This window comes from Rhagoletis pomonella, unplaced genomic scaffold (genome assembly GCF_013731165.1).
Source record: "Rhagoletis pomonella isolate Grant_MI unplaced genomic scaffold, Rhpom_1.0 Rhpom_scaffold_00018, whole genome shotgun sequence".
Taxonomy (NCBI): Eukaryota; Metazoa; Arthropoda; class Insecta; order Diptera; family Tephritidae; genus Rhagoletis; species Rhagoletis pomonella.
Genome location: NW_023458572.1, coordinates 1371415 through 1398231, shown reverse-complemented (window position 1 = coordinate 1398231; position 26817 = coordinate 1371415). Strand labels below are relative to the sequence as shown.

At 34.6% G+C, this 26817-nt stretch overlaps 1 protein-coding gene across 1 annotated transcript in view; it reads right to left on the bottom strand.

Moving 5' to 3' along the window:
- Positions 1 to 26817, bottom strand: part of LOC118749528 (neuronal acetylcholine receptor subunit alpha-7-like) — a gene marked incomplete at its 3' end in the record, with an annotated part of 101499 nt that overhangs the window by 46568 nt on the left and 28114 nt on the right. Inside the window, 1 exon segment of the mRNA XM_036484335.1 lies at positions 22635 to 22815. Within this exon segment, the coding sequence (XP_036340228.1) occupies positions 22635 to 22815 (181 nt within the window).

The following is a 26817-nucleotide window of genomic DNA, read 5'->3' as shown; positions in this document are numbered from 1 at the left end:
AATTTATATTATTTGATGTTATTTCATTTCATATTTGGGCATTTTTTCTTCATACATAGCTGTAGTGTATCTGTAACACAAAAGTGGCATTGCTACAATATTCCTTTCTGCGAATACTACTATGCCTTTTCATATTCATTCTTGCGGCGCTCCCAAAGGAATGTGAATGCAGCCACGTTTTAGTTAACTAATAAACGCAAAGGCTTTTCAGAATTGTTGCTACATACATACACACATGCATACATTGTGCATTTACTCTTGCAAACTGACGACTGATGACTGACTAGTTTTGCCTTTTGGCTGACAGATTGCTGTCGTCGTCGCTGCGTTTTGTTTGCCAGTTGCTTTGTTGCTAGTTTAGTTAGTTTGCTTACAAGGCCGCTGATGGCTGTAGGAAAAACGTGCAAGGTGGGCGCCGTTGGTGGAAAGTGAGAGCGGGTTGTTGTTGCGCGCAGCGTAGGGAGTTAGTGTAAAAGTGCAAGTAGGCATGGACGCAACAACAACTGCGATTTAGTATTGTTTCCTACGAGTAATTGCTAATGTTTTACTTATTGTTGTTTTTGCTGTTACATGTACTATTTGCTTGCAGTTTTTTTTTATTATTGCCATTTTATGCTGCTTGTAATTTTGGTTTTCAGCCTGGCTATTTGCAAGGCTACATGCATACACTGCCGCAACAAAGTATTGGCACAGCAAATTTTTCACAATATATGCAACAATTTTTATTCTAATATTTTTCCGCTAATTTTGTATAAAAACATGGTTCATTCAACAAAAGAAAAACATAAAAATATAATTTCTAACCTTTGTGCAAAACTCGCGAAAATTCAGAAAATTTTCATCAAAATCGTCAACTTTTTAATCAGATATTTTAGATTTTTTTTGAGTATGCAGTTTTGCAGCCCATTAAATTCTAGTTAAAAATGCAAGTTCGGAGTTAGTCAAAAATCGCGTTGATTTTTGAGATTTTTTTTAAGGTGTTTTGCATTTTTTCCATATAAAGTATTTTCGAAAAAAATTTTTTTTTGGTAAAAATCAACGGTAATTCTTAGCTACTTAAAACTTGCACTTTATTATAATAAAATTGATTGGGCTACAAATCTGCATACTCAAAAAAAATCTAGAAAAATTTGATTAAATAGTTGAAAATTTTCATGAAAATTTGCTGAATTTTTGCGAGTTTTTCACAAAGTTTAGGAATTATATTTTTATGTTTTTTGTTGTAGAATGAACCATATTTTTATACAAAATCAGCGGAAAATTATTAGAATGAAAATTGTTATATATACATACCGTGAAAAATTTGCTGTGCCAATACTTTGTTCCGGCAGTGTATGTGTTTGGGAGAAACTATATGTATGTAGTTCGGCATTGAAAAGATGAACCCATTCTACTTATGTAAATACATACGAACATATTTACCTTCGTATTAAATTGTAAATAAAAAGTTGTGTATTTTTCTTTTAACGAAAAGTAAATAAAAGTTTGTAGAGCCGCAGTGTCTTCGGAAGCTATGAATGTAAAAGTTAATTTACATTTCTTTTTTTTAATTTTTGAGTAAAATATCTGTGAAATTTTATTAAAACAATTTAACTGACTTTAGAAAGTTTGACTTTGTGTTAAAAAATAGTAAGTTACCTTGACAAGTTTTATATATATTTATTAAGCGTCTCTTGAAATACTATGATGGCTACGGATAGTTAAAATATTGTTTGAGAACTCACTGGAATATTGCTTTGAAGGGAAAATGGCAAATCTCGAGATAAGTTGTTTTAATGAAATACCACACATATTCATTCATACATATATGTATGTATTAAAGGCACATTTATAAACAATTACTTTTGTTGAGATCTAAATATAGTTAGAATAAAGCTAGTCAGAGAAGGTGGCAACAATTATGTAAGCAAGTCAGAAAAATCGGTTAACGGTACTCAGAGATTGCATGAGCCATGTAGAGGAAATTAGATTAACGAAAAATTGAAGAATTCGTTTTGGTTTAAATTAAAAGTTCACAACAAAGCCTACTGCAAATTTTGTTTGCTAATTTCCATGACCAAAAATTATTCCAAAAACTTTTTCAGCTTGACACCATCCATTTCATTAGAAATGCCAACTTTTCTGTTGCCAACTACTTCAAACTTATTTAGGCGTACGGAATGGGCTGGCAATTGAAGAGTGGCGCATAAATAAAGGAAAACATAAGAAGGAACCCTGTCGGAAATGAGATTGGACGGCAGAAAAGGGGAGTTCAAGCTTGTTGTTTTTATTTAAGAGCAAACTATTGAGAAAATTCTATATATTACACCGGTTTATAGAAAAAATTTTTTGTACGCCACTATCCAATTCCTATTTATGTAAAAATGCTCGTTGATTCCTGAAAATCGAGTTAATTTTTTTGAAATGCTTTCGTTGTCGAGATGTTTGCAATTTACCGTTACTCAGCCTAAAAAAAGTAGTTAATTTGAAATTTGGAAAATGGAGTTTTCCATAAAATGAAGTAATCAATCATTCCAGATTTTTTGATTTTTTGTTGAATAAATGAAAAAAAAATTCAAACTTTAACAGGGTACAAATTAAAAGCATAACATATTTTGTGTAAATTTTTTGCATTTGTATTAAAGAATGTACCGTTACAATAAAAATTAAGCTACTAATGAAGAAAATCTACGGACAATTAAAAGAGGAATTAGTGCTCAAGTGAAAATGAGCAAAAATTTTTTAGCCATCATCGATTCGCCAACAGTTAGCAAGTGGCGAAACGAACGAACTCAATAAGGTACACCCAAACTCGTTATCGTCTATCCGTGCTAGCTAACTTTGTTGTTGTTTTCACATGCAAAATTTTTCGTCAAGCGACAGTAACTCAAACATAGGAAGTAGGGAAGTGGTGAATCGATGACGACGGCTTTTGTATGAAAAATGAGCAGGAAAGAATGTTACTCATACGCCATGTACACCTGAGAAACACTCATTCTTATTTACCCATCTATTTTCTTCATCGCTACCCAATTTTTTTTTTTTAAGGAATAGACTTTCATATAAAATAAAAAAATTGACAAAAAAAATATTCCTCAGTTAAATTTTGAATTTTTTTCAGTTTTTCATAAAAAAAAAAGAATCGGAAATGATTAACTAATTTCTCAGATACTATCAGGGCTATCGAAAAGTGATGTGTGTACGTTTTATGGACAATTTCATTAGCTTTCATTTTCATATTAAAATTGTTAAACTGGTTGGTAAGAAATACATGATTAAGTGAAACCGCTTTTTTAACCCAAATTACGGCAAATAAAATTGATTTAATTTGCTGAATCATCGAGCAATTCTACATAGGAATTGAATAGTGGCATCCGGTGAATAAAAAAAAAACGAAAATTTGTGAATCAGTGCTAATTATTTCTGTATCAAAGAGATCTTCAATTAAAAAAATTTAGAAACGTGATACGTTTTCCTAAATAAAAATATTAATTCCCTGCAAATTTCTCTTGATATTTTTTCACTTGTAAAACTTTCGCAGCAATGCATTGCTATTCGCTCTTTCATACATCCCTTACAGTTATTTTAAGCATTTTAAACGAGTGGGCGTATGAACTTTTCGGGCAAAGCTATTTCGCATTGCAAATAACTCATTGTCAGTAGCACTTAAATATATTCCATTATATGTAGTATGCTGGAAGTCAACTGGCGGTCTGCATGAATGAAGAGTACTGCGACCGAGTAGACAAATTGGCGACGCGGCGCATGAGTGTGTGCGCAGTAGTTAGTCCTCCTCATGTGGTGAGCGCTCTGTTTGGCAGTTTTGCAGTTATGTATTTATGTAGTGTGAGCTGACATATCTGTTTCAAATAGTTTTAAAGTATTTATTAATGGCATTCGTTTGTACTCAAGTGTTTATTGTTTCACCCATTAAGGTGAATTATTGTTGTTGCACTTTCAGTGTCGGCATGCGAATAATGACTATCGAATGCTGTAGGTTTGTATCAAGAAACTACTTTTTTGTTTACTGGGCACATTTGGTATGTTTTTAAACCGTCATTGATGGACGTTTTCGATTGGGGTGTATTTAGCATAAAAACAAACAATAAAAAAAAACAAGAACGAAGGAAATCGAAAAAAAAACCTACTAAATCCTCAGATCCAAACCGTGGTGTTCAGGTTTCTAAGTAAATTCTAGCACTTTATATTTCTCAGTTCTCCGACGATAGCAAAAAAGTCTCATTCTGGTCCTATACAGAGCCAGCCGCAAAACCAATGCTCTGCAGATTCTTCCACTTTCGATTAGCAGCAGCTGCTGCAGGAAGTATGAACCTACCCCTTAGTACAACTTAAAGGCATAATAATCCATTTGGCCTCTACCAGGTACCAGCCCCAAGACGTTCCGGTCTGGGTCATCTGCGATTACCAGGAATCCAGATCAACGCGACTCTTTGTCTGCCAGCTGCTTTGCTATCATTAGTTAACTTGGTTTGTAATGCTAATCACAGAGCTACATAAAAACCTTTATCGCCGCTTGGCTATCCGAAAAAAAGTAACCCTTCTTTAAAATTGATCGACCTATATCGGCAGCCGGTTCGAAAACTCTCTATCTCAGAAAACTTTTCAAGAACCTTCTACTTCAGAATTTGATTGAAGAACGCCCGATTTCTGAACTTCAAAAAACCCCTATCTCAAATCAATATACATTGAAAATGTGCCGAGATAGGGGGTTTTTGAACCGAGTTCTGAGATAAGGCGTTCTTCAACTAAATTCTGAAATAGGACGTTGTAACGTACCTCTAATAGGGTCCTGTAAAGCGAAAGGACTATGTGGACATAAAAAGGTCAGACTAAATATTACTGAACGAACTAAGAAGATGAAAACAGGTCAACAATTTCAAATATCAGCTGAAAGATCCAAAATGTTCCTTGAACTCATTAGACATAATATATGAGCATGTAATTCTGTTGGCGATTGCAAAGCATTGAAGCCCTCGTCAAACTTCGGTGTGCAGGTTTCGTGGCGAAGAATAGAAACAGCAAAGTACTCGAAGCTCATCTAAAAAGCCTCTACTAGGCTTTAACTGAGGTTAACTTATGCATGATCTGAATGCTACTTCGAAAAAAATCCTTCTGTGTAATACGTGCGTCATTGATGAGTTCTGAACGAATAGAGGTACGTTACAACCAATCAATCAACTTTAATCGCAGGATATAGCTACTTAAATTGCTCACGTCTGTAATCAGTATATTGAAAATTATTTCTGCCAGTTATAAGGAATATTTAGTACCAGGTTGACCGAGCTTTGCCCGGAGTGCATGAAGCTTTGGATAGCTTTAAAAAAAATATTTTGGAAAAAAAGAAAAATTTGGATTTCGATATCTACTAAGTAAATTTCTTACTCCTAAATTTAGGTGGCAACCCTTTTCTGAAATAGCTGGAATAAATGGTACATATCTTGAGCGTATATGTACATACTGTGTATACATAAAAAATGCCGATTGAAATTAACAAAAAAAAAAAAAATATTACATATGTAGAAGGGTGGCAACCCTAATAGAAATTATTTTCTGACCAAAGTTCTCAACAATACCTTTCATTTGATATCCATATTGCGATGTTTTAGATAAATTGTGTAGAATCGAAAATAGTTGGCAACCTTACACTATTATCCTAAGGGATAACATTTTATATATAGGTGAAGGATTGTTTAAGAACCTGCTCTTGGTACCCGTGAACAGTAATATTTTACCTTTTTTTTAAAAAAAAAGGTTAAATACGTATGCGATTCAAAATAGGTGGCAACACTATTAAAAATATTTTTGAAGCAGGGATCTTTAAAATACCTTCCATTTAATACCCTTATTATGATGTTTTAGTTAATTTGTAAGTAATTTCGAATAGGTGGCAACCTTATACGAGTCTTCACGGAGATAGTGCCTATTCAGATAACCTTAAAATCCAAAACTTTATTTGTGTACAAAATTTCATCAAAATCGTTAGAGCCATTTCCGAGAAGCCTATGGATATACAAGAATTGCTCGTTTAATGTAATAAGATAATAATAATAATAATACCTATGTATGGGTAAAGAAATAAGATTCAGATTTGAAACTTTTTTTTAGTAAATAACATCGATCCGGTTTTCATTGGAGTAACATTAAGTCCAGGGACATCAGGATACCATCCCTTGGATAGAAATGAAGCCTTCTATCTCGAGATCGAAAACGTAATTTGCGATCACTTCTAAGCAAATACTAAGCATTTGCTTAAGTAACTAAAGTAGATTTCTAAATACTAAGCGCTTCAGGAAAAGAAAGAATTATCCTTAATTTTTTGCTTTTCTGTTTGAATGAAATGCTTTTAGAGTTTGGAGATTTTTCTGAACTTTTCAATATTTGTCCGGATTTTTGGGGATCCTTCGAGTTCTAGCTTTTGAGATTTTTACGAGATTTCGAGATTCTCAGGGGCTCTTCGAAGTTCCAAGGTTATCTCAGGATTTTCGAGATATTATTTTTCAAGCGAAAACAATAATAAGAGCTCTATTACTGCTTCTTGTTAGCCTGCCAGAGCGTAACTTGCACTCGGCTACTCATCACAAAAAAGTGAAATGATTTCCAAAGCATACACACAAACATATCTATTTGTAACTGAGCTGCAGCAGACGAGTATTAAAAATAATAAATGATAAAAACACAAATACATAGAGAGAAGATTAAAAGAGGTAAAAGAGCCACGATTGCACCAGCAGCCTTGACCAGTTTAGACCGAAATTCTCGGTTGAAATAGGATAAGACGTTGAGTAAAAGCAAAGCAAAAGCAAATAACAACGTAGAAAAGTAAAAGTAAAGTATTGTAATTTTTTTCAATCAAACTGCAGTGAAATTAGTTTCATTTGTTGTGAAAATAATGCGCCTTGATGTACATATGCAATCACACTGGCGCGGGTGACCCGGGCAAACTGCAATCCAATTCGATGCAGATGCAACGATAATTTTGTCGCAGTGCGTTAACTTTGCATTTTGCGATGAAACGCTAAATTAAATGGCATGCAGCGACAAGCGAGTGCAGGCGCATAACTGCGCATAGTCAATATTATGCCTAACGATGTATTTTTATTATTGTTGATTACGACGCATGCAAATATTTAGCTGCAATATAAACCCTGAGGCTACAACTGAAAACTAGAACTAAGGTAACAAGCAGAAGCGAATCAAATAATCGAATCGCCTCTTTTTTTGCATAACTCACAAAGTAGTCTATCTCTCTGCCCACTGGCGTTCAATGATTCAAGTGTAAGCAAAAAATCTGTAAAAATTGCATCATTTTTCCTGCATAACTCAAATTAAATGCTGCCGCAGCATATTTTATTCCTGTCAGTGTTGCCACATGGATTTTAAGCGCATTAAATATACCAGAGTCTTCTGCCGATCGCCAACAGCCGCTTGTCTACTTTTTTTCAATTCGAACGCAGTGCATTGTCTGCTGCTGGCTGACGGTGGCAAAAGGAAATTGGCTTCCATTGCAATCACTGGCGCAAAACTATACCTTCTTCGTGTAACTTAGCTAAGTCCATCAGCAGGACGTTTGTTAGTAAGTGTGTAGTATGCCAGTATGCCTTCTGCATTTTCTTTGTAAAGTTAATGCTTTTCTTTCAACTGATAACGCCTGATTGCATTTTGAAGTTTCGATTAAAGCTCAAGGTGAATTGCTGCACTAACTTCTTAGTTTCTAGTAGATTCTTGTGAAATTCTGCTTTTCTTGCAAAACGTAATGAAGAAGTTTTAAATCGAATTCTGCGCTGTACAGTGGAAAGCGCTGTAGTTGAGTTGAAAGTTATCCAATAGATTTTAGTTGGCAGTTAGAGAGCTTTTTAAATGAAATACGTGAGCTTGATTTATTCGGTAGTCGCAATCAACTGAATGGGGAAAGAACTAGTTTAAAAGAATTTAGTTTAATTAAATAAAAAATAAGTGCTGGATTGCAGCTTTTTTGGGAAAGAGTGCATGCAAAATATGTATGACTTTCGTAATTACTGAAACTGGCTGCACAAAACAACAAATTTTTACGCCTTTTGAGAAAATAGTTAATGGAGGTTTTTTGCATCACATTTTATTATAATAAATCATAGGTGCTATGTTAAAAAAAACTGCTAGCAATAAAATTAAGAATTTAAATTTTGTACAAATTTTTCGCAAATTATTCAAAGCATTTTCTTTTTGCTGTTTAAGTTTAATGCGAGTCCTTATGAAAACATAAAATAAAATGTAAACACATGCATACATATTAGCGTGGGCCGAAAATCCGCTTTTTAGAATTTTGATTGGTAATAGCAAAAATATGGTGCATTATGCTCTAAAATAAATCTGTGTGAAATGTGAAAATTTTTGGTCAATATCCTAGGCTCGCCCATGTCCACCAAATTTCAAGTACTAAAAAAATTTTTTTTTAGCTAACTTCGATTCTCTACGAAAAAGGTCCATATACCAAATTATGTAGGACTAATACTTTCGAAGACTATTGCAATTTTAGTAAAAAAATGTATTAATTAATTTATTTATTAATTTTTATTCTTTGAGCATATTAAACTTTGATGGACTTGGGCGAACCTCGGATATTGACCAAAAAATTACAAATTTCACACAGATTTATTTTAGAGCATAATGCACCATATTTTTGCTATTACCAATCAAAATTCTAAAAAAGCGGATTTTCGGTCCACGCTAATACATATCCGAACTAAATAAACTACTGAAGTGTCTTTGTACTGCAAGTCAGGTGTGTGAAATTTCCCAATTTCAATGTAATTACCGGAGTTGCGATTTTAAAGCGCTAAAAACTTGAAAAAGTGCAAAATGAGCTTTCAAAAAAGTCAAAAAAGGCATTTATTTTTTATTTTTGTTATATACATACATAACTTTAGTACAATGTAAATGTATGTATGTCCAATTAAATATGTATAATCTTTATATGTAGTGGAAAAGAAATTATAGCTGCACCACATTTTGCCAAGCTTTAACATACCATTTTTGTTGTTATTTAGTTTTGGTTATTTTTTTATAAAAATATAGTTCATTCTTTCATAAAACCTGTGTAAATCCAAGTTTCCAACTTTTTCCAAATTCTGGTAATCACCCTCACTTCGCAGCCAGCAGACATAGTAAGTTGGACTACGTGGCGTATACGCAACACACATACCTGCCTTGGACTATGCCAACGACTCTTTGCAAAGAAAACTGCGGCTAGGTTTACTTTGCTTTTTCTCAGTACAGTGCGGCTCTTTATATAATTTTATTCAAGATCTTCACGAAATGGAGAGATAGTACTTGAATACTCTGACGACGTTAAATACCTTTTTATAATCCATGATGAGAGGCTTAGTAAGTTACGTTTCGTGCCATTTGCGCCCAAAAAAAAAAAACCAAAAAATGTAATTTAAATGAAGTTTAAACTTTGACATCTTTCTGGGTTGCAGTATCAATGTGAAATTGTTTAATATCGGTCTTAGAGTCGCTTCCAAGATTGACCCCGCTTCATATATTTGTTCAAGAAGCAACCGTCCAGAAAAAGATGCAACTGCGCGTAAGAACGAGCGTCATACAGATATTTCGGAATAAATTCCGTGGTTGGAAAGACAAAGGCAGACTTTTTGCTAAAAGAAATCTCCGTTGGCAGGAAGCTGAAGATGAAAAACCCAGAACGGGAACAGCTCAACGGTACAACTCAACTATTGAAGATTTAAATTTAGTAATTTTTGCCCGCGGGCAACCTGATGCCCACCACCGGCATAAACACACAGACACACATATGTATGTAAATATGCATGAACATGGCAAGGTTCAAACAAATTTAAAGGGAAATGTGAGGGGGAATGATGGAAATGCGAATTTCAAGTAATAAACATTCAATTTGTATGCAGCGGTTGATGTGCGACAAACCGTAGGAAGTTTTTACGCATACACACACATAGTCAAAATATTCATGCAAAAGTTCGCTTTTGAATTGCTTTATTATGCCAAAGTTGCCGACTGTGCACGCAGCAACACACGCACACCACTTTTTATAACATGGACGTATGTATGTATGTATGTAAATTTATTGGAGTTTTGATGAACAGGCGCGTAATATATAGTGAAAAGTACTCTCCTGTCTCTGCGCAAATGTGACAATATTCATGTACTGTACGTACTCGTATTTATGTATGTATGTGTACATGTACGTGCAAACTTAGTCGCCTTACGAGCATCCCTAATATATACAAATGAAAGGCGCTACAGTAGCATCTGTCGTTTGGCAGTTAGGTACCGCCTTGCAAGCAAATGAGGCAAGTGCTTCTGATGTCGCATTTTTTCTTTAAGTTAGTTTCCCCTTGCTTACATTATAATGATTAGAAAGCCTTTGCGAAAAACATACATCGTAAGGGTAATCATAATCGGCATCGATAAAGAAATCGTAATCGTAGTGGTAATCATAATCGCATTAGTAATAAGAATCGTAATCGGAATTGCAAATCGCTAAGGTAATATTAATCGCAATCGTAATAATGGTAATAGCGAATGTGATCGGAATCTTTATGGTAATCGTAATGGTATCGGAATCGTAATCGTAATCGTCATTGTCATGGCCATCGTAATCTCAAACGTAATTGTCGTTATAATGCCTACAGTAACTGGAATCGAAATCGTAGTAGTTATCGTTAAGTTACATTTATTATATTCCCTACCAGATCCACTGGCATACATATGTAATATGCAGTTACTTTGGCTTTAGAATAAGACCACAACTAATCTTTACCTTACCGAAACCATACATATTTGTATCACTTTAAAATTCATTACTTTGTAGTCATAACATCCTCGCATTTGTTGGATCGGGCGTTGAAATATTACCACTTACTTTGCAAGTCCGCAGGTGGCCGGAAAGGAAAACCAAGAGAGGTGACAGCGAACAACAATAAACAAACAAGCGTGAAATTTGATAAATGCATTCCTGAACAACAAAAAAAAATAAAATAACTAAAATTTATGTAAAATGAGCTCACACCCGCGGAAGGAGTAATGCCGCACAGTGCCGCGAAGGTGGACAAAAATACAAAAATCGACTGTCTTGAAACTTAGATGTTTTGATGTCAAGTTACAGCTAAATCTCCAACTAAGAGAAGTTCATAAGTTATTTTGTGATAAAAACAACTTTCAGCCTCACACACCCCCTCAAAGTACACCTATTTTCTACATACCATTTCATTTCGGCGATTCGCACATAAAAGTGGTCGCAGTTAAAAATTTGTTAAAAATACATTTTTATTCCTAGCAAGATCAAATTTCCACTTTGATAAAGATATATGCGACAAACCAAAAAATGTATGGTTCATGGAAAAAAAATTTATACAAATATTTTTTTTTTATTAATAAATAAATATATGATTAAACATACCAAAATCCGAAAATTGGTAAAATTTGGAGACAAAAACAAAAAAACATCTTGAAAGTTCGTGAAATTTTTTTTTTGGTTATGGTAGTTTGGACCTTCTACTAACAGAAACAATCGAAATCTCTTCCAACTTTTTCCAATATTTGAAAATTTTCAATTTTGAAAAAGTGACTAAATGCCTTTTTTGGTATTATTTTAGCTGATCTATATTTACAATACTTTTTCTGAATGCCCTAAGATCTAAATTTTTGGTTCGCTTTTCAAAAATAAGGTGTTGAATTAAAGCTAAAAGTGCAAAAAAAAAAAATTAAGAGGTACAGGGTGCTTTGAAATGAAAAAAATTATCAGCTAATTAAAATACTTAAATATGCATCACGGTATGGGAGCCAAAAACAAAGGTATACGAAGATTTATATATATATATATATACATATATATATATATATAGAGCAATGACACCAGTTTACAAATAATATGTTAACCAATTCGGGTAAGGAAATAAATGCAATCGAGACACCTTACAGCGCCCAATGATTAGACGAAAGGCGAACAAAAAGAAAATAAAAATAAATAACATACCTATTACTCTTCATCTGCATAAAGAGTACTATTTTGCTTAAGCAGCAAACAAAAACAGCTTGCGAAAATGATAGTACAAATGTATGCACATCAGGGAGGTCCAATTTTTTTAAATATTTTTTTTTTTGATTGAGTCTTTTTATAATTTTGTTCACCTAACTAATTACATTACCTGTGCAAAAATTTCAACGTTTTACTATTAGTGGAAAATGTTGCTCAACGCGAGTTTAAAATTTCATGAATTTTTCTCTGGTGCTAAGAGTCCTCTCTTGTGGAAAACAAATAAAAACCCAAGAGTTTAGTGTTTTGTTGAACGAAACAAGAGAGTTATACCTTAGAAATTATGGTTGGTATAACATGCCAAGTTCAGTGCATAAAGTTTTAGTACATGGATGTGATGTAATTAAATACTTTGATTTACCAATAGGTAATGATTTTAAAGCTATGTTTTCATTTATTTTCTTAATCTGTATTTCCACCTATTTTATCAGGTTCATTATCAGAAGAAGCCTTAGAATGTTCACACAAAAACATAAGAAAATATCGGCTTAATCATTCTCGAAAAACTGGAAGAGTACAAAGCAATACGGATTTAATGACTCGTTTGATATTATCGTCAGATCCATTAGTTGCATTTAAAAGAAATATAAAACAGAGAAACAAATATTTAAAGGGTTCTGATCTCAGCTTTAATAAATACATTGTTGAAAGTGACGAAGCAGACAAAAGCATGGAATCATTTGAATCAGTGATCACTTCCTCCTCTTCTGAGGACACTGAAACTGAGTGATTATAACAACTAGTTCGGTTTTTATTAACATATTATATGTTATTACCATATAACAGTTATTATTACTTACTTACTTAACAGTGATTATGCTTTATTTTAAATGAAATCAAAAGAATTTTTTTTTCTAAAGGTTAACATGTAAGGAAAACCGACTTAATTTTTCAAATTACCATAATGTATTCACTTAGGAAGTAAAGTTTAGACGAATTTTGACTATTAAGACTATTTTTCTGAACACTTAGCAACAATGATATGCCATATTTCATTTTTAAATAATCATGTGCAAAAACTCGGTGTTTTTTTAATGGGTACCCGTTACAAAAAAACCGATTACTTTCTTAAAATTAGAGTAATATAGACACTTCAGATGTAAAGTTTCAATAAATTCTGACGACTCCTTCCGGTTTTCGTAAACACCACAATCAGCAATGATTATGCCTCATTTGTCTTTCATATAGTAATGTAAAAAAAAATCTTTTTTTTTTAATGGGTACCCGGTACCGAAAAATCGATTTCATTTTTGAAATAAGCATGGCTTAGTCCTTTTAGGTGTAAAGTTTCAACAAGTTCTGAATACTATTTCGGTTTTTATAAACATATGTCTACGATGATTATGAGTTATTTTACCTTTTTATAAAATTGTAAAAAAAAATTTTTTTTAATTAAATGGTAACAGATGCTGAAAAACGTTTTTTTTTTTAAATTTCGGTGATATAGTCCTTTCAGGTGTAAAGTTTCAGCCCATTCTGATGCCTCCTTCCACTTATATCAACACATGTCCACAATGACTATTTTCATATAAAAATGCAAGAAAAACTCGGTTTTCTCGAAATGAGTAACCGGTACAGAAAAACCGATTTCATTTTTGAAATTAGAGGGGCATAATACTTCTAGGTGTGAAGTTTCAGCCAATTCTGACCACTCCTTCTATTTTTGTCCATCATTTGTATGGAGTCGCGGCACTGTGTGCCGCAAGCAAACTGCAAGTCAGTTCGAAACCACAAAGTTGAGATGCAGCGCAGTGGTACGAATTTTACTAACTCGCCACGTGTGTTGCAAAAGAGTGAAAATGCGTGCGAAGCAAATGTGCGCACAAAGAATATTTCAAGGCTGCAATATCTGCAGAGGTCTCCTAGTTGTGGCAGCCAAGATCCCACATGAGGCGCGTGATTTTTTTTGTTTGTTTATTATTTATGAGCGGTAACTTGGTTACAAAGGTGGAAACCTTCATACGCTTATGAAACATATATGTAACTACACATGTACATTTTGTAGCGAAACTTTGCAAGCGTTGGCATGAAAAAGTGCATGCCATACTATTTGAATTAGAGTAGGTGTGGTAAGTATGCAATTTATTGCTCACGACTAAAGTGAATCGGTAGCCGTTTCTCACACTCCCTTCATTTGCGTGCTCCAAGTGTAAAGTATTTAATACATTAATCACGTGCGTGGGAATGGCGAGCACGTGCAGGTGTGTTGGGATGAGTTGAATAAAATGCAATTATCACTTAAGGCATTAAGGAACGTTAGGCGGTAGGTGCTGGGTATCGATATGTGGCAATTTATTAGGCTGCAAGGTGGAAAGCAAGTTCCCAGAGTCTACTAAGCAAGTTTTGGGCAACCACATTTTCATAACCGGGACTTCCTTTACAAAGAGAAAAGAAAGAATGCTCAAGGTATTAACCTGCTGAACCAATTGCTATCTCGAATGTAACAACAAAATTATTGAGAGCAGTTTCAATGGAAACGAAATGAGAATAAAATGTTCGGGAACGTTTCCGTAAAGAACAAAATGCGAACAAAACTCTCGGGAATGTTATCAAGAAGAACAGAAAGAGAATGCAATGTTTGGGAGCTTTGCCAATGAGAGCGAAAGTATCGAGAAAGTTTTCAAGGACAAAAAACCTGGAAAATGTTCTGCTGAAGAACCAAACGAGAACAAAAGTTTTGCGAACTTAACGTGTTGGGACGAATAATCATTTCAGTGAGAAACCAGAGGAAGACTCAGTCATTTAAACTGCCAGATTGTTTATCATTAGGGTGGAATGTCCCTTTATGGAACAATTTTTAATTTTTTATGCAAGAAAAGTTCGTGTCTTAAGTCATTCGTTTGCATAATTATCTTTCAGTTCTTTTTTGATTAATTTTAATATTCAAACATTTCAAACTAAAGAACGCTATGTTAAAAATTTATTTAGGCAACGTACTCAAACTCTCTTAGAGCGCTAGATTTTCTACTCAATACATCCGTTCTAGGTGTTTCAATTTATTGAACTAATTGCTACTGTCATTTACTGCTACTTGAAGGCTTAATTTTTTTTCGGCTGGCTTATACGCAGTCTCATCACCTTCTAATGACCAGGTTGGGCAAGGTAAGATTAAGATGGTAGGCCACAAAGTACTACTTGAAACATTTTCAATCGGATTTTTAAGTCTTGAACGATGCCTTTCTGCCTTACTGACGAGTTCTTTTTCTTCCATATAGTCGGTTACAGTTCCTGAAGTTGCCTCTCTTCGCTGAGTGATAAGCCCAATTCGTCAAGAAGGATGCCTTCATTTTTACATTTTTGGAAATGACCAACCGCTCCAGATGCTTCGTAGCAGCTTTCTGCAGGCATACACAACCTTGGTTGTGATTATAAATTCCGTCCAGGCGACTCGTTAGGCATTAAAAGCATCAAGGAAACAAGTTTTCACGCCTAGCACCGACCCAATGCAAGTTTATTAGCTCCGTAAAACTGTTCACTAAACTAAGGACCAGCAGTGTATAGGAAACTCAACTTCACTAAATTGCCCAACCTTTGCTGGTCGTGTAAAAATTTTCAAACATTTCAATACCTTCTTCAAAGCAAAAAATTTTGCTTTTCACAGTTATCTTTCAATAGTAGCCAAAATATTGCTGATTTCGTCGTCAGCCAAAAAAAGTTTGCCACTACCCAGCGCAGTGAGCGTCAATGCTCCAAGGAAAAATTTCAATTGTGTTAAACTTAATTGCGCAATTTCGCACGCCACACACAATCGTTACTATCAAACACGTGAAAAAAGCCAATTGGAAATCCGATGGACCTCTAATGGAGGCCAATGCTACTTTAGTGCCCCCCCCCATGGTGCATAAATTGTAAATAACGGTAAACTCAACTTTGCCTCTGATTCGTCCCATGGGTATGAATAAATTTTTAAGCCGGATTTCCGGTATAAATGAGTACATAAAAATCGGCGTACGTGCATGAATGCCGAACTGAGCGCATACATATACATACATACATAAGTATTAAGGCAAAAATATGCCATGGAGTTCAATATTTAGTGCTTAATAAAAGGTGTGATGCTACAAAAACGCATTTGTGCATATGTATGTACATATGTATGAGCATGTAAATTTGTTTACATTTTTCCATTAAGTTTTTGCAGTTCTGTTTCCAAATTTTTTGTACATTTTTTAGTGATGTGAAGTCCTCGTCAATACATTAGCAAGGTTATATCGAGCCCTAACCGCCAAAATAACGTAAGCGACATTTTTTTCAAAATTTTCTTTTTGGTGCAGAACTATTCCTAGAGCATCAAGATGCATTTCTGCATCAAAAATAAAATTTTGAAAAATATGTCGCTTACGTTATTTTGGCGGTTAGGGCTCGATATGCTCAATGGGGTAATATGTGTGTATGTATCACCTGTAGCGTCTAAAAAAAACGATTAAAAAGTAAAATAATTGGAATGAAATTTCCAGGAGGTACATGTTTTGCAGGGAGAGAAATGGATTCCTTGGAAATAAGGAGTGCGTTTCATCGACAGATCTCGTGATACAGCGTCAACTGTACGAAGCAATAGGCTCGCAAATTGAGCGCCAACATAAATATTTTGAAAATATGTATAAATGGTTACCTAACGATTTTTTTTTTAACTGGTCGAACACTCAATGCCACATAATAATAAAAGTAAGTTGCAACACATCTACATATGCGGGTACGTTTTTTGTCGGCTCGAAAAATTTACGGATAAGCTATTTTTGTATACAATTTTGTATACTTTTTTTCGTGAAGAACTCTGCTTGCTGCTTTTTCTAACAACACTTTTATAATTTTTTTATGTATATTCCAATTGCTGTCAATTGAAATTATTTAATTCATTTAGTCCGAAACGAAAAAAGTTCCCATTTTACACTACAAAAAAAAAAACATTTTATAGTAATAAACTTATTTTCATGAAAAAATTCTTACCAATTGATTTACAGTGGTGAGCTAACTGACATTCGGAAGTTATTTACAGATTTTCAGTGCAAAAATTAAAGCTAACTGACCAAGTGAATTAATTAAACAAAAATTAATTTATCCATTAATATTTTCCAGCAAAGTAAACCAATAATTAGCCGCTTGCCACTGAAACTAAGTTTTGTGATAACTTTTGTAGCCAATTGCGTGCGAAAATCTTCGATCAGCTTGGCTCTGCAACGCTTGCTGTATAAACGAATACTCTGTGCTAGGCCAAGCGGAGCTGCTCTGAACGAAGCAAAACCTTTAAGTTGTACGGCGCGACATTACAACCGAAACCAAACATACTAAAAGTTGTAGGTAGGTTCGAATAAACAATGAAAATAGGTTTCTTATAGACCCTGAACCCTCCACAATATGGTCCTAGTCCATCTTTAAACACAAGTTAGTTTGAAACAAGTAAAGAAGTAGAAGTTCGGGCGAAGCTGAATTTTATTTACCCGGCGCAGGTATCAAATATCGTCGCTTAAACTTTCTATCAACTACCTTTGCATGATAAATAGGGGTGTTTTTCCAGATTTCAAATGATTTCGGTAACTGACTTATTGAAACAAGTTTGATAGAAATCAATGCAGCGGTTACCGAGATAGACCTTTGTAGTCATAAATTAGGCGGTGCCACGCCCAATTCCTTAGTCAATAACAATCTTATTTATTGTTAAGAGATTGTTGTAAGCATTAACTTGGAGTAAATTAGTGTCCTCAGTTTTTGAAATATCGCAGTTTTCGTATTTTTGAAATTTACCGTTATACGGGAAGGGGGTGTAATTTTATTCCGATTTGAATAATTTTCAACAAATTACTTTTCCATATAAGGTGCACCAGTTTTGGTCGAATTTAATGAATCGGTTAACGAGGTACTCATTTGTGGCCATAAGTGGGCGGCGCCACACCCATTATTCAAAAATTTATATTAATAAAATTTTCTGCAAAGTGATTATTGGAATCATCGATTTTGAGTGAATTAGCTTATTGATTGATTTGTCGATTATTGATTTATCGCTTTTTTCGTGTTTATTGCCCAATTTCAAATAGTTTGGTAAGGATTGGTGCAGCGGCTACTGAGATACGGCATTTCATCATAAGTGGGCGGGGTCACGCCATTTCCCTAAATTTCATAATAATATTAATTTTTACCATAATTCTACTTCACATACTAATTTTCAACAATTTACATTGAATATTTACTGAAATATCGTAGTTTTTGGATTTTTTCGAAAATACCGTACACGGACGGACGGACAGACAGACAGACATGGCCTCATCGACTTCTCTTTTCATTCTGATCATTTATGTATACATTTGCCTATATCTGTCTCGATTCGTTTTGTCTGTTACAAACAACCGTTATGTGGATAAAATTACAATAAAACGTCGATGATACTGCAAAACGTTCTATGTCACTTATTGCCTCTGGTGCTTAATGGATCTGCGAACTGTGTCTGATCGCTTCTGGCAATCGTTCATCTTCATCAGGCAAAGGTAAACAGTTTTGTCGTTCATTTATTTGGGTGTAACGATTTACAAATGCATTCCGGTGCAAGTAAGAGGCCATCTAAGTGCCAAGGGTACTAATAAACATAGACCGTTTTGCAGTATCGCCGACGACATGTGCGCCCGCTTAAACATATTTATGTAAATGTTTTTTCTACAAAGAAAAAAATTTTTGAATTGTTTTCCTTGTGTGTTGTTTGCATAGAATAACTTTACAGTACGCATTGGTTGTTTCAATTTGGCAGAGTTTGAATCCTCGTGTTCAAGATCATGAAAAACGCTACTTATATCCTTTTATTTTACTTCACTTTGTTATATTTTTTAACTTAATTTTATTTGATCGAAATATTTAAAATTTGTTTTAAAATTTTTTTAAGCTTTTGGCCATTTACCAAAAACCATTGCAGGCGTACTTTCCAGCTCCGGGTTTGCCAAACCACATTTCTAATTTCCTTAGTTAAATGTTCAAGGTCGGATAAGAAGCTTCCCCGTGCTAACTAACAAATATAAATATATGTAAATATTTTCATTTGTTTGCTGTACACTTAAAAGCAAATCGTAACAAAGTGCAAATATTTTCCAGTTACGTGCGGCGCTCAAATCACTGCCGGTAGCCAAATCGTTTTGTGCCTTTCGCAGCAGGAGGGGGGGGGGAGAAACCTGGCAAGTCAAAATATCACACTACTCACTTGTGTAGCCAACAAATGAAATTTACGCAAAACACATACGCACCACCACCGACAAAGTTTATTATTCATGCCGAAGGCGTTTCGTGCAACAATAATAGCAAAACACGCAGCACAACAGCGTAAGCCAAGACCTGTTTGGGCTGGGCCGCCCACAGTTTTGTGTCCGTTTCTTTTTTTTGCCACAAAAAAGTTTGCACGTGAAATATTACAATCGAATTATTTTGGTTAGAAAAAACGTCAATGCCAAAAAAATTAAATTGAGAATAGTGGCAAGAAGTGTCACACGCTAGCTGGATGGAGCGCGCAGCGACCGCAACATATCGCACTTTCAACTTTAGTAACTTTGGCACAAACCGAATTTGTTTTGCGGCTGCAACAAACAGTCAGCATCAAATATTTATGCCAAGTTTACGCATTTCGGTTTGGTGGAGTGCTAAGTGCAGAAGAAGGAAATTGCGTGCGTGTGTGTGCCTGTTTGATACAGCCGTTATAGTAGCACTGAGTGCGGATGCAAATAATCGAACTCACAGCTAACAACTTCCACTGCCTCCATAGGTTCAACCCTAATGTGCTACGTACACTTACACACATAAAATATACATATGTATAATAAGGTATGTGTGTGTTTATGTATAACTACTACTTAGTTGGCAAATGTGTAAATCCACGCATGGATTTCTGCCAGTGAGTGCCACTTCCTTGAGCCAACACTTAGCTGCCACAAAGCAGTCAACTGCTAACAGTGCACCGCCTTCATGTCGATTTGAGTGCATTGAAAATATCTTTGGCAGAGTTTCAAGCCTTGTAACGATATTCGAAAGATTAAGCTACAAATTTACTTTTATCTTCCACACAGTGGTACTGCAGTGTTGCATTGTGTACCACACCATTGTATCTGTTATTTGTTTTACAAGTGGATGCCACAGCAATTGAGTGTGCTGTGTGCGATGAATACCGACTGCCTTACCAAAATTGATACCACTTTAAGGTTTTCAGATTATTTTTTTTTGAGCACACAAAATAAATAAACTATAAGAAAGTATTTAGTGGAAGTAGCGGAAAGCTGGTTGAATAGTGGATTGTGTGGTCGCCTAGTTATCCGTCCCACTAACTAAACGTTTTCTCTGATGTCACTTTCCACAAATAATAGGGTTTACAGTTATGGCACCAGTGTTATAAGCACAGTCTGCTTCCTGTAAAGAGAGCTAATCCTAATACTGTGGCTTTGAACGGTGCTGTAGTCTTAATGGAATACTTATAGGCGTCTGGACATGCCATGACAAAATGCTTCCTTTCAGCAGACTGACGGATTTTATCGAAAAATTATCTCTCTGTTTCAGATTTTTCGCTGGGGCCATTGGGCGGCTAGGAGAGAATTTACCGTGCCGTCCCATCAATGAAGATTAAGCTATTAATTTTGTACTATGCCGAAAAACGTAGGTAGAGCTTCCAAGCGCTCAGGCATGGAGCCCCAATGCACATAAAAATAATAATATTTTGCCTGCCGAGGGGAGGACCTGTAAAAAAAAAAAACTTCTCATATTCAAAACTTGCGCTGGGAAAAATTAGTATTTAGAAATACATAGCAGTGCAAACAATGTTTAAATATTTTGGGTAAAATTTAGAAGTCGTTTCTACAAGGACAGTGGCCTATTACCAAAATGGTGTTGGAAAAATTCAAAACCGTTTTTTCAGTCAATGAAGGTTTGGAGGCAATTATAAGCGTTAATAAAGTAGTAGAGGGCGTGGTCCAATACCCTTGTTCAATAATCTCCAATTAAATTTGGCACCACCTATATCAGCTCACGTCTAGCGCACGTTTAGTATGGTTTAGGCAACTACCTAAAGCGCCTAGATGTATGCTATACAGCCCTGTATGCTCAAAAATTTTCATAAATTTCCTTCATGAAATTTTTGCGTATGCACTTCTCAATTGCCATAGAATAAAATTTTCTCAAGTTTGGTGACTAAAAAATTAATTTTTTTTGGGTTTCTTGTAAAATAAACATTTCTAAAATAAAAGTGTTTTATTTGCCTATTTTTGTTTTTTAGATCCATTTTTTGTTACCTATTTTTAAAATTTTAGGGCCTTTTCCTACATATTTTATATATCTAAAATTAGTTAATCATTTATTTGCCCTATTGTAATAAAATTTTAGACACCCTGCTGTCATTTTAGTTTTAGCCAATTAACACATAATTATTTTCGAGCCTAATCGAATAGAAGCGTGAAACATATGTATGCACGTATGCTTTTACAACAGCCAAATTACAACCAACAACAACATTTTAAATACGTAATATAGAAGTTATACAAAAAAGATCCGAAAACACCAAAATATGCACTGGCTGTCAAAATTGACAGAACTATAAAAACGGCAATTACACGCTAATCGACTACAACAAATTACCGCGCGCGCGCAAAAAATTATTTGTTGTTACATTGGGCATATTAGAAAACCATTAAATATAATTACGCAAATTACAACGATGAAATTGTTTTTTCATTTCAAATGCGTTTGTTGGTTCGCTATCGGTTATCACTTCAGCCTTTTGTTTGTTATTTCCACGCTGCTTTTTGCTTTCATGCTACCAGCGTTTGTCGATTATTTTGCACTTGTAATGATTATTGTTCTTTCTGGCCTTAAGCAATTTTTCAAATTAAAAGCGATGGAATTAATTCGATAGACAATTAAATTGTATTGGACAGTGGAAAGTGGAATGAGTACGAGGCCTTGACGTTGCCATAAGCTGTCGACTTAATAAAGTGGCAGTAGAACGAAAAAAAACGCTTACAGGTAAAGTGTTAATTGGCGACTAAGCAGAGCTCCTGCGGTAAAAAGGATACCCTTGACATTGGCTTTATTGATTCAGTTTGCTTATTTACAACTGAACTGTTTTCTGTATAGTCTGGCGTGGCTGGTGATAAGAAATGAGTGACATGAGACGGCATGCAAAGTGATAAGCGATGCCTTCAAATTGTAACTGCCGGTTGACTTTTTATTTATTTATTGGTAACTCAACGGAATGAAAATGGCATAACAGAGCAATAAAAAATACGCATGAATTGACCAATGATTGGCGGTCGTCTATAGGGCGATCGATATGGCCACAGCTGGCTTGAATGCATCCGTGTATGTAGTTTAGTAAATACATAGATATGTATGTTTGTATTTGCTTTTGAAACCAAGCGTTTGTATGGGTATATCGCTTTGTTGATTTTATTTGTTGTGTTACTTTTTATGCTGGCGTTTATTTTTTTGCTAGTATTTGTTTATTTCTCCACACCACTCATGGCGCAATAAACAAAAAATAATAAAAAAAAAGATTTTTTCCGAAAAACGTTTAATTTCAATGCAAAAATTTTTTTGTATGTATGTATAAGCAAATTACAATTTCGCCTACCTGAAAGCCATCATATGTCCATGAACCGAATTTCATCTCACAGCGTTGATCATCGAATGGAAACCATGTGATGTCGATTTTACAGGTGGATTTGAAAATACCGGGCGGCACATAAAGACACGAGCCATTATTCCTTACCACAACGTTGGTCGCGTAGGTGCCATCGAAGCCTTCGTCCGCACTGCAGGTATAGAAAGGAGAGAGAAACGATTATAAATGTAAGTTGTGTTGCTTTATTAAAATAGTGTGCAAAAGAACAAGCAAATCAGCATTTTTAAACTGCAGTATAAACACTAAACACAAAAAACAATAATCGCTAGATTTTGGTAATAGTTCTTGCTATTTTTTTATTTTTTTATTGAGAAACAATTTACTGTTGAACCCTAAAATAAATTAATAGGCAATTGGAGATACATCCGTATATATGTATGTAGGTTTTATCAAATACAATTTTGAAAATTTAGTTGTAAGTAAAAATGAGTAAAGAAAAATGATGGCTTGCTATTCGGCTAGGAAACTTTTACCAAAGTATGCTTATTAAGCTGCAAGTCTCACGACGGTTTATTTTAATTTGGTGTTCAGATTTTATGTTAGTAAAGAATTTTTTCAAACCTTCCTAAACAGGAGACTCTTCATCGACCGGCTAAAAAGAAGCAGTGGGCTTTAATTTTCCAATCTGTTATTGTCACTGCAGAAGAGGCTACGAGAGGCTTAAAGCCAGGAATGCGAAGAGATTGCGATGCTTAAAAAAAAGCACCAATTAAATGGTTTCAACACCGGGGCTGGAGATGGAGATTTATCGAAGAAAAAGAAGAGATAATGTTTGGTGCTCTCCAGCTCTCCCTCGTCACAGCAACTGCGACAAAAATCGTTGCTGGGGTATTCTAACTTTTCCCCGTGTCGCCCATCAAACAGTGTCCGGTTATATTACCCCGACTACTAATCTGAGAGAGGAGCGGTCCAACGACGCTTAATTGAAAAGACTATTCGACTCGGCATCTATGGATGGACAATGAAAGAAACAGGACAGTTCCACTTCTCATGGTGAAATCTTTCTCTAATTTGAAACTTTATTCCACATTTTCTACCGCTTTCGAGTTTTCTCTGTATGTCCGCTTGTTGTGGTGTAATCAAGTTGAGAAAGTTAAACAAAGAATGCTGTATGGAGTAACAAAAAACAAAAAACTTATTGACAATACAAATGCGTATTTGGTTTGTCGAGATTGTAGAACTCTCTGTGCTGTTAAATCTGGTAATAGAAGTACACAAGGTGAGAGACAAAAGACGAAAGACAAAAGCGGAAAATATAACTAGATAATTACTCGAAAAGTTTCAACTACTGCTTTAATGAAGCAGAGTGTGTGAAAAACAAAGAAACCAAAAAAAACTGAAAGAAATAGAAGTCTTATATAAATAGTCGAAGAGTTGCAGATTTTTAACTTACTGAAGTAATGCAAACTAATGGTGTGCTAGAAATACGAATGCGAAAGGCAATATGATATGAATAAGGCAATGAATGTGAATATCAACCTGAATATGAAAATATAGAATTACTAAAATTGGTTTTGAATAAACTTGGTAGTGATTACATAGAAACATGGATCGAAAATCATTTTCGGACTGGCAGCAGATGAACATGTGTGCATATATATTTATTAGGGTGGACCGTAAAAATATCAACATACAATAAAACGACATTTACGAAAATATCATAATTAAAAAGAAATATTTAAAAAAATTTAATTTTTTTTAATCACAAAAATTGGGACAAAATTGACATTGACCAGCTACAACTCAGCGAGTTTATGAATGTATATGAATAAGTTTCAGTAATATGTCTTATAAGATTTCAAGCCAAGATTTTGTCGACTAAAAAAGCTTAAATATTTTAAACCTTGTTAGCGACCCCAAAAAAGTTGTATTTTTAAGACCCACCCTAATATGTATACGCTTATTCGAATGCAAAAATTTTAAGATTCTCAAAGAATTAGGTATATACAGTGACGAGCAAAACTGTAACATGATGTAACACTTTTTATTTCAGCCACCGCTATCTTTCATAGTTCTTACGACTTTCATACTTTTGTTGTATATTCTTATTGGTACACCCCTACTCCCGCTCTCATACCGATTTGAGGTCAATCCAACAACAATAAAAAAACCTGGAGACAAAAATGTAAGTTAAGGCAAATGTTACAGTTTTGCACTCACTCTCAGTTTTGCATTTTACAGTTATCTTTTGCTTAGTTGGAAGTCAGATGATTTTTTTTTGTATTGTAATTTATTCAAGAAGTGATCACCAATAAATAATATGGTGAATCAGGAAACATAAATGTAAATAATAGATTTACTGCGAAAAGGCGGGACCGCAGGGAAAGTGGCAAAAAATTGTGGAGTTTGTCACATGAAAATGTTTAGACTGAGAAAAAATATAGCCTAAAGTGTTACTAAGGACAAAGGAAGTCTGTCAAAATATATTACAGTCCGATATCTTGTGAACTTAGTAGCAAGTAGCGCTGCAGGCACTACTACAGAAGCGCTTAAGGTATTAAAATTGAATGCAAATCAGTAGATAGTGAGGCGAAAAATTGCAAAATTGAGCAAAATGGATCATAAAAGAAGAAAAAAGCAAATTTGATCAAAATACATGTGCGAGTGTGGCAGTGTTTTGCTGCATCGCACGAAAACCGGACCGTTGCCTATTGGGATATGTTAGGCCTTACAGAATGCAATAAAAAACACATTTTTAGGATTTAATTGAGGGTTAATTGGACTGACAGGACTAAATTAATCGCTTTCAATCAGATGGCCGGGCATGGTATTGGATCAAAGGCCCAAATTAAGCCTAAGCGCATCATGTAAGGCAAACTGTGAATCACAGTGGTCGGTCAATAATAGTTTGGGGTTGTATTTCAAAAATATTGTTGGTCCGTTAGTACGCATTATGCGTAAGGAACAGTATCTGTTCATATTTTAACAAAATTTGAACTATGTAGTCGAAAAAATTAGAGTTTCTGCTGAAAAATCAACCAAAACACACTGCACATGTTCGCAAAGACTGGAACAAAAGCAGAAATTTGCTAATTTGAAATGACCTCCACAATCCGAGGACATGTATCTCATCGAGAATTTGCGAAATCAACTAAAATCGCATCTTAATAAGTATCCAAGTCCGTCCAATGGAGTACATGAGCTGTGAAAGCACACCAAGGATATATGGGAGGCTATACCTCCAGAATTTTTACAGACATACACATTAGGTATGCCAAATTGCAACCAGGAACTAAATATAGCAAAAGCGTACTGAACATTGTGTTAATAATTCTTTTTTTTGTGTGAAAATTGGCAAAAAGTTATTAAAAATATATGAGTGCAAAAGTGTAACATTTGCCTTAATTTACATTTTTGTCTGCTGGTTTTGTTAATGTTGTTGAATTGACCTCAAATCGTTATGCCAGAGGAAGCAAAGATGTACCAATAAAAATATACAACAACAGTATGAATGTCGTTAGAACTTGGAAAGATAGCGACAGCTGAAATAAAAAGTGTTACTCCATGTTACAGTTTTGCTCGTCACTGTACATACATATATGTATGTGCCTTTTTGGAATGAAGTTTCCTTATTCTGAAGATTTTTCGCATACCTCCATTTGCCATTTTGCTTGTCTGAAGAAGTGGGTGCCAAACGAGCGAATGAATGAATAAACGAATGAATAGTTAGAAGCGAAGGAAACTGAAATGAAATGACATCGCTCCAGGCAACTTCAGCTGCTTCAACTGACAACAATAACTACAATAATATCAAATAACTAGACGTACAATAGTTACGAAGAACAGCAATAAAAGCAAACAACCAAAATAGAAAAAATACAAAAAAAATACCAAAGCTGTTGTTGAAAACTACAAGTTACGAGTTTGTTGACAACAAAAAAAAAAAAACTAATGGAAATAATATTCACGACGAAGGTAGGTAGAGTGCTCATGAAGTGCAGAGACAAGACAAAAGTAATAACAACAGGAAGTTCATTTAATGCGACCGACGACAGAGCGAAACGTGAGTGACATGCAGAAAAGCAGAGACCGTACCGGTTATGCATTTTATAATAAAAGTCAAAAAATTAAAGTCATTTTTTGACTTTTATCATTTTGAGCAAATAATACCGATTATTTCTGCTTTTTATTT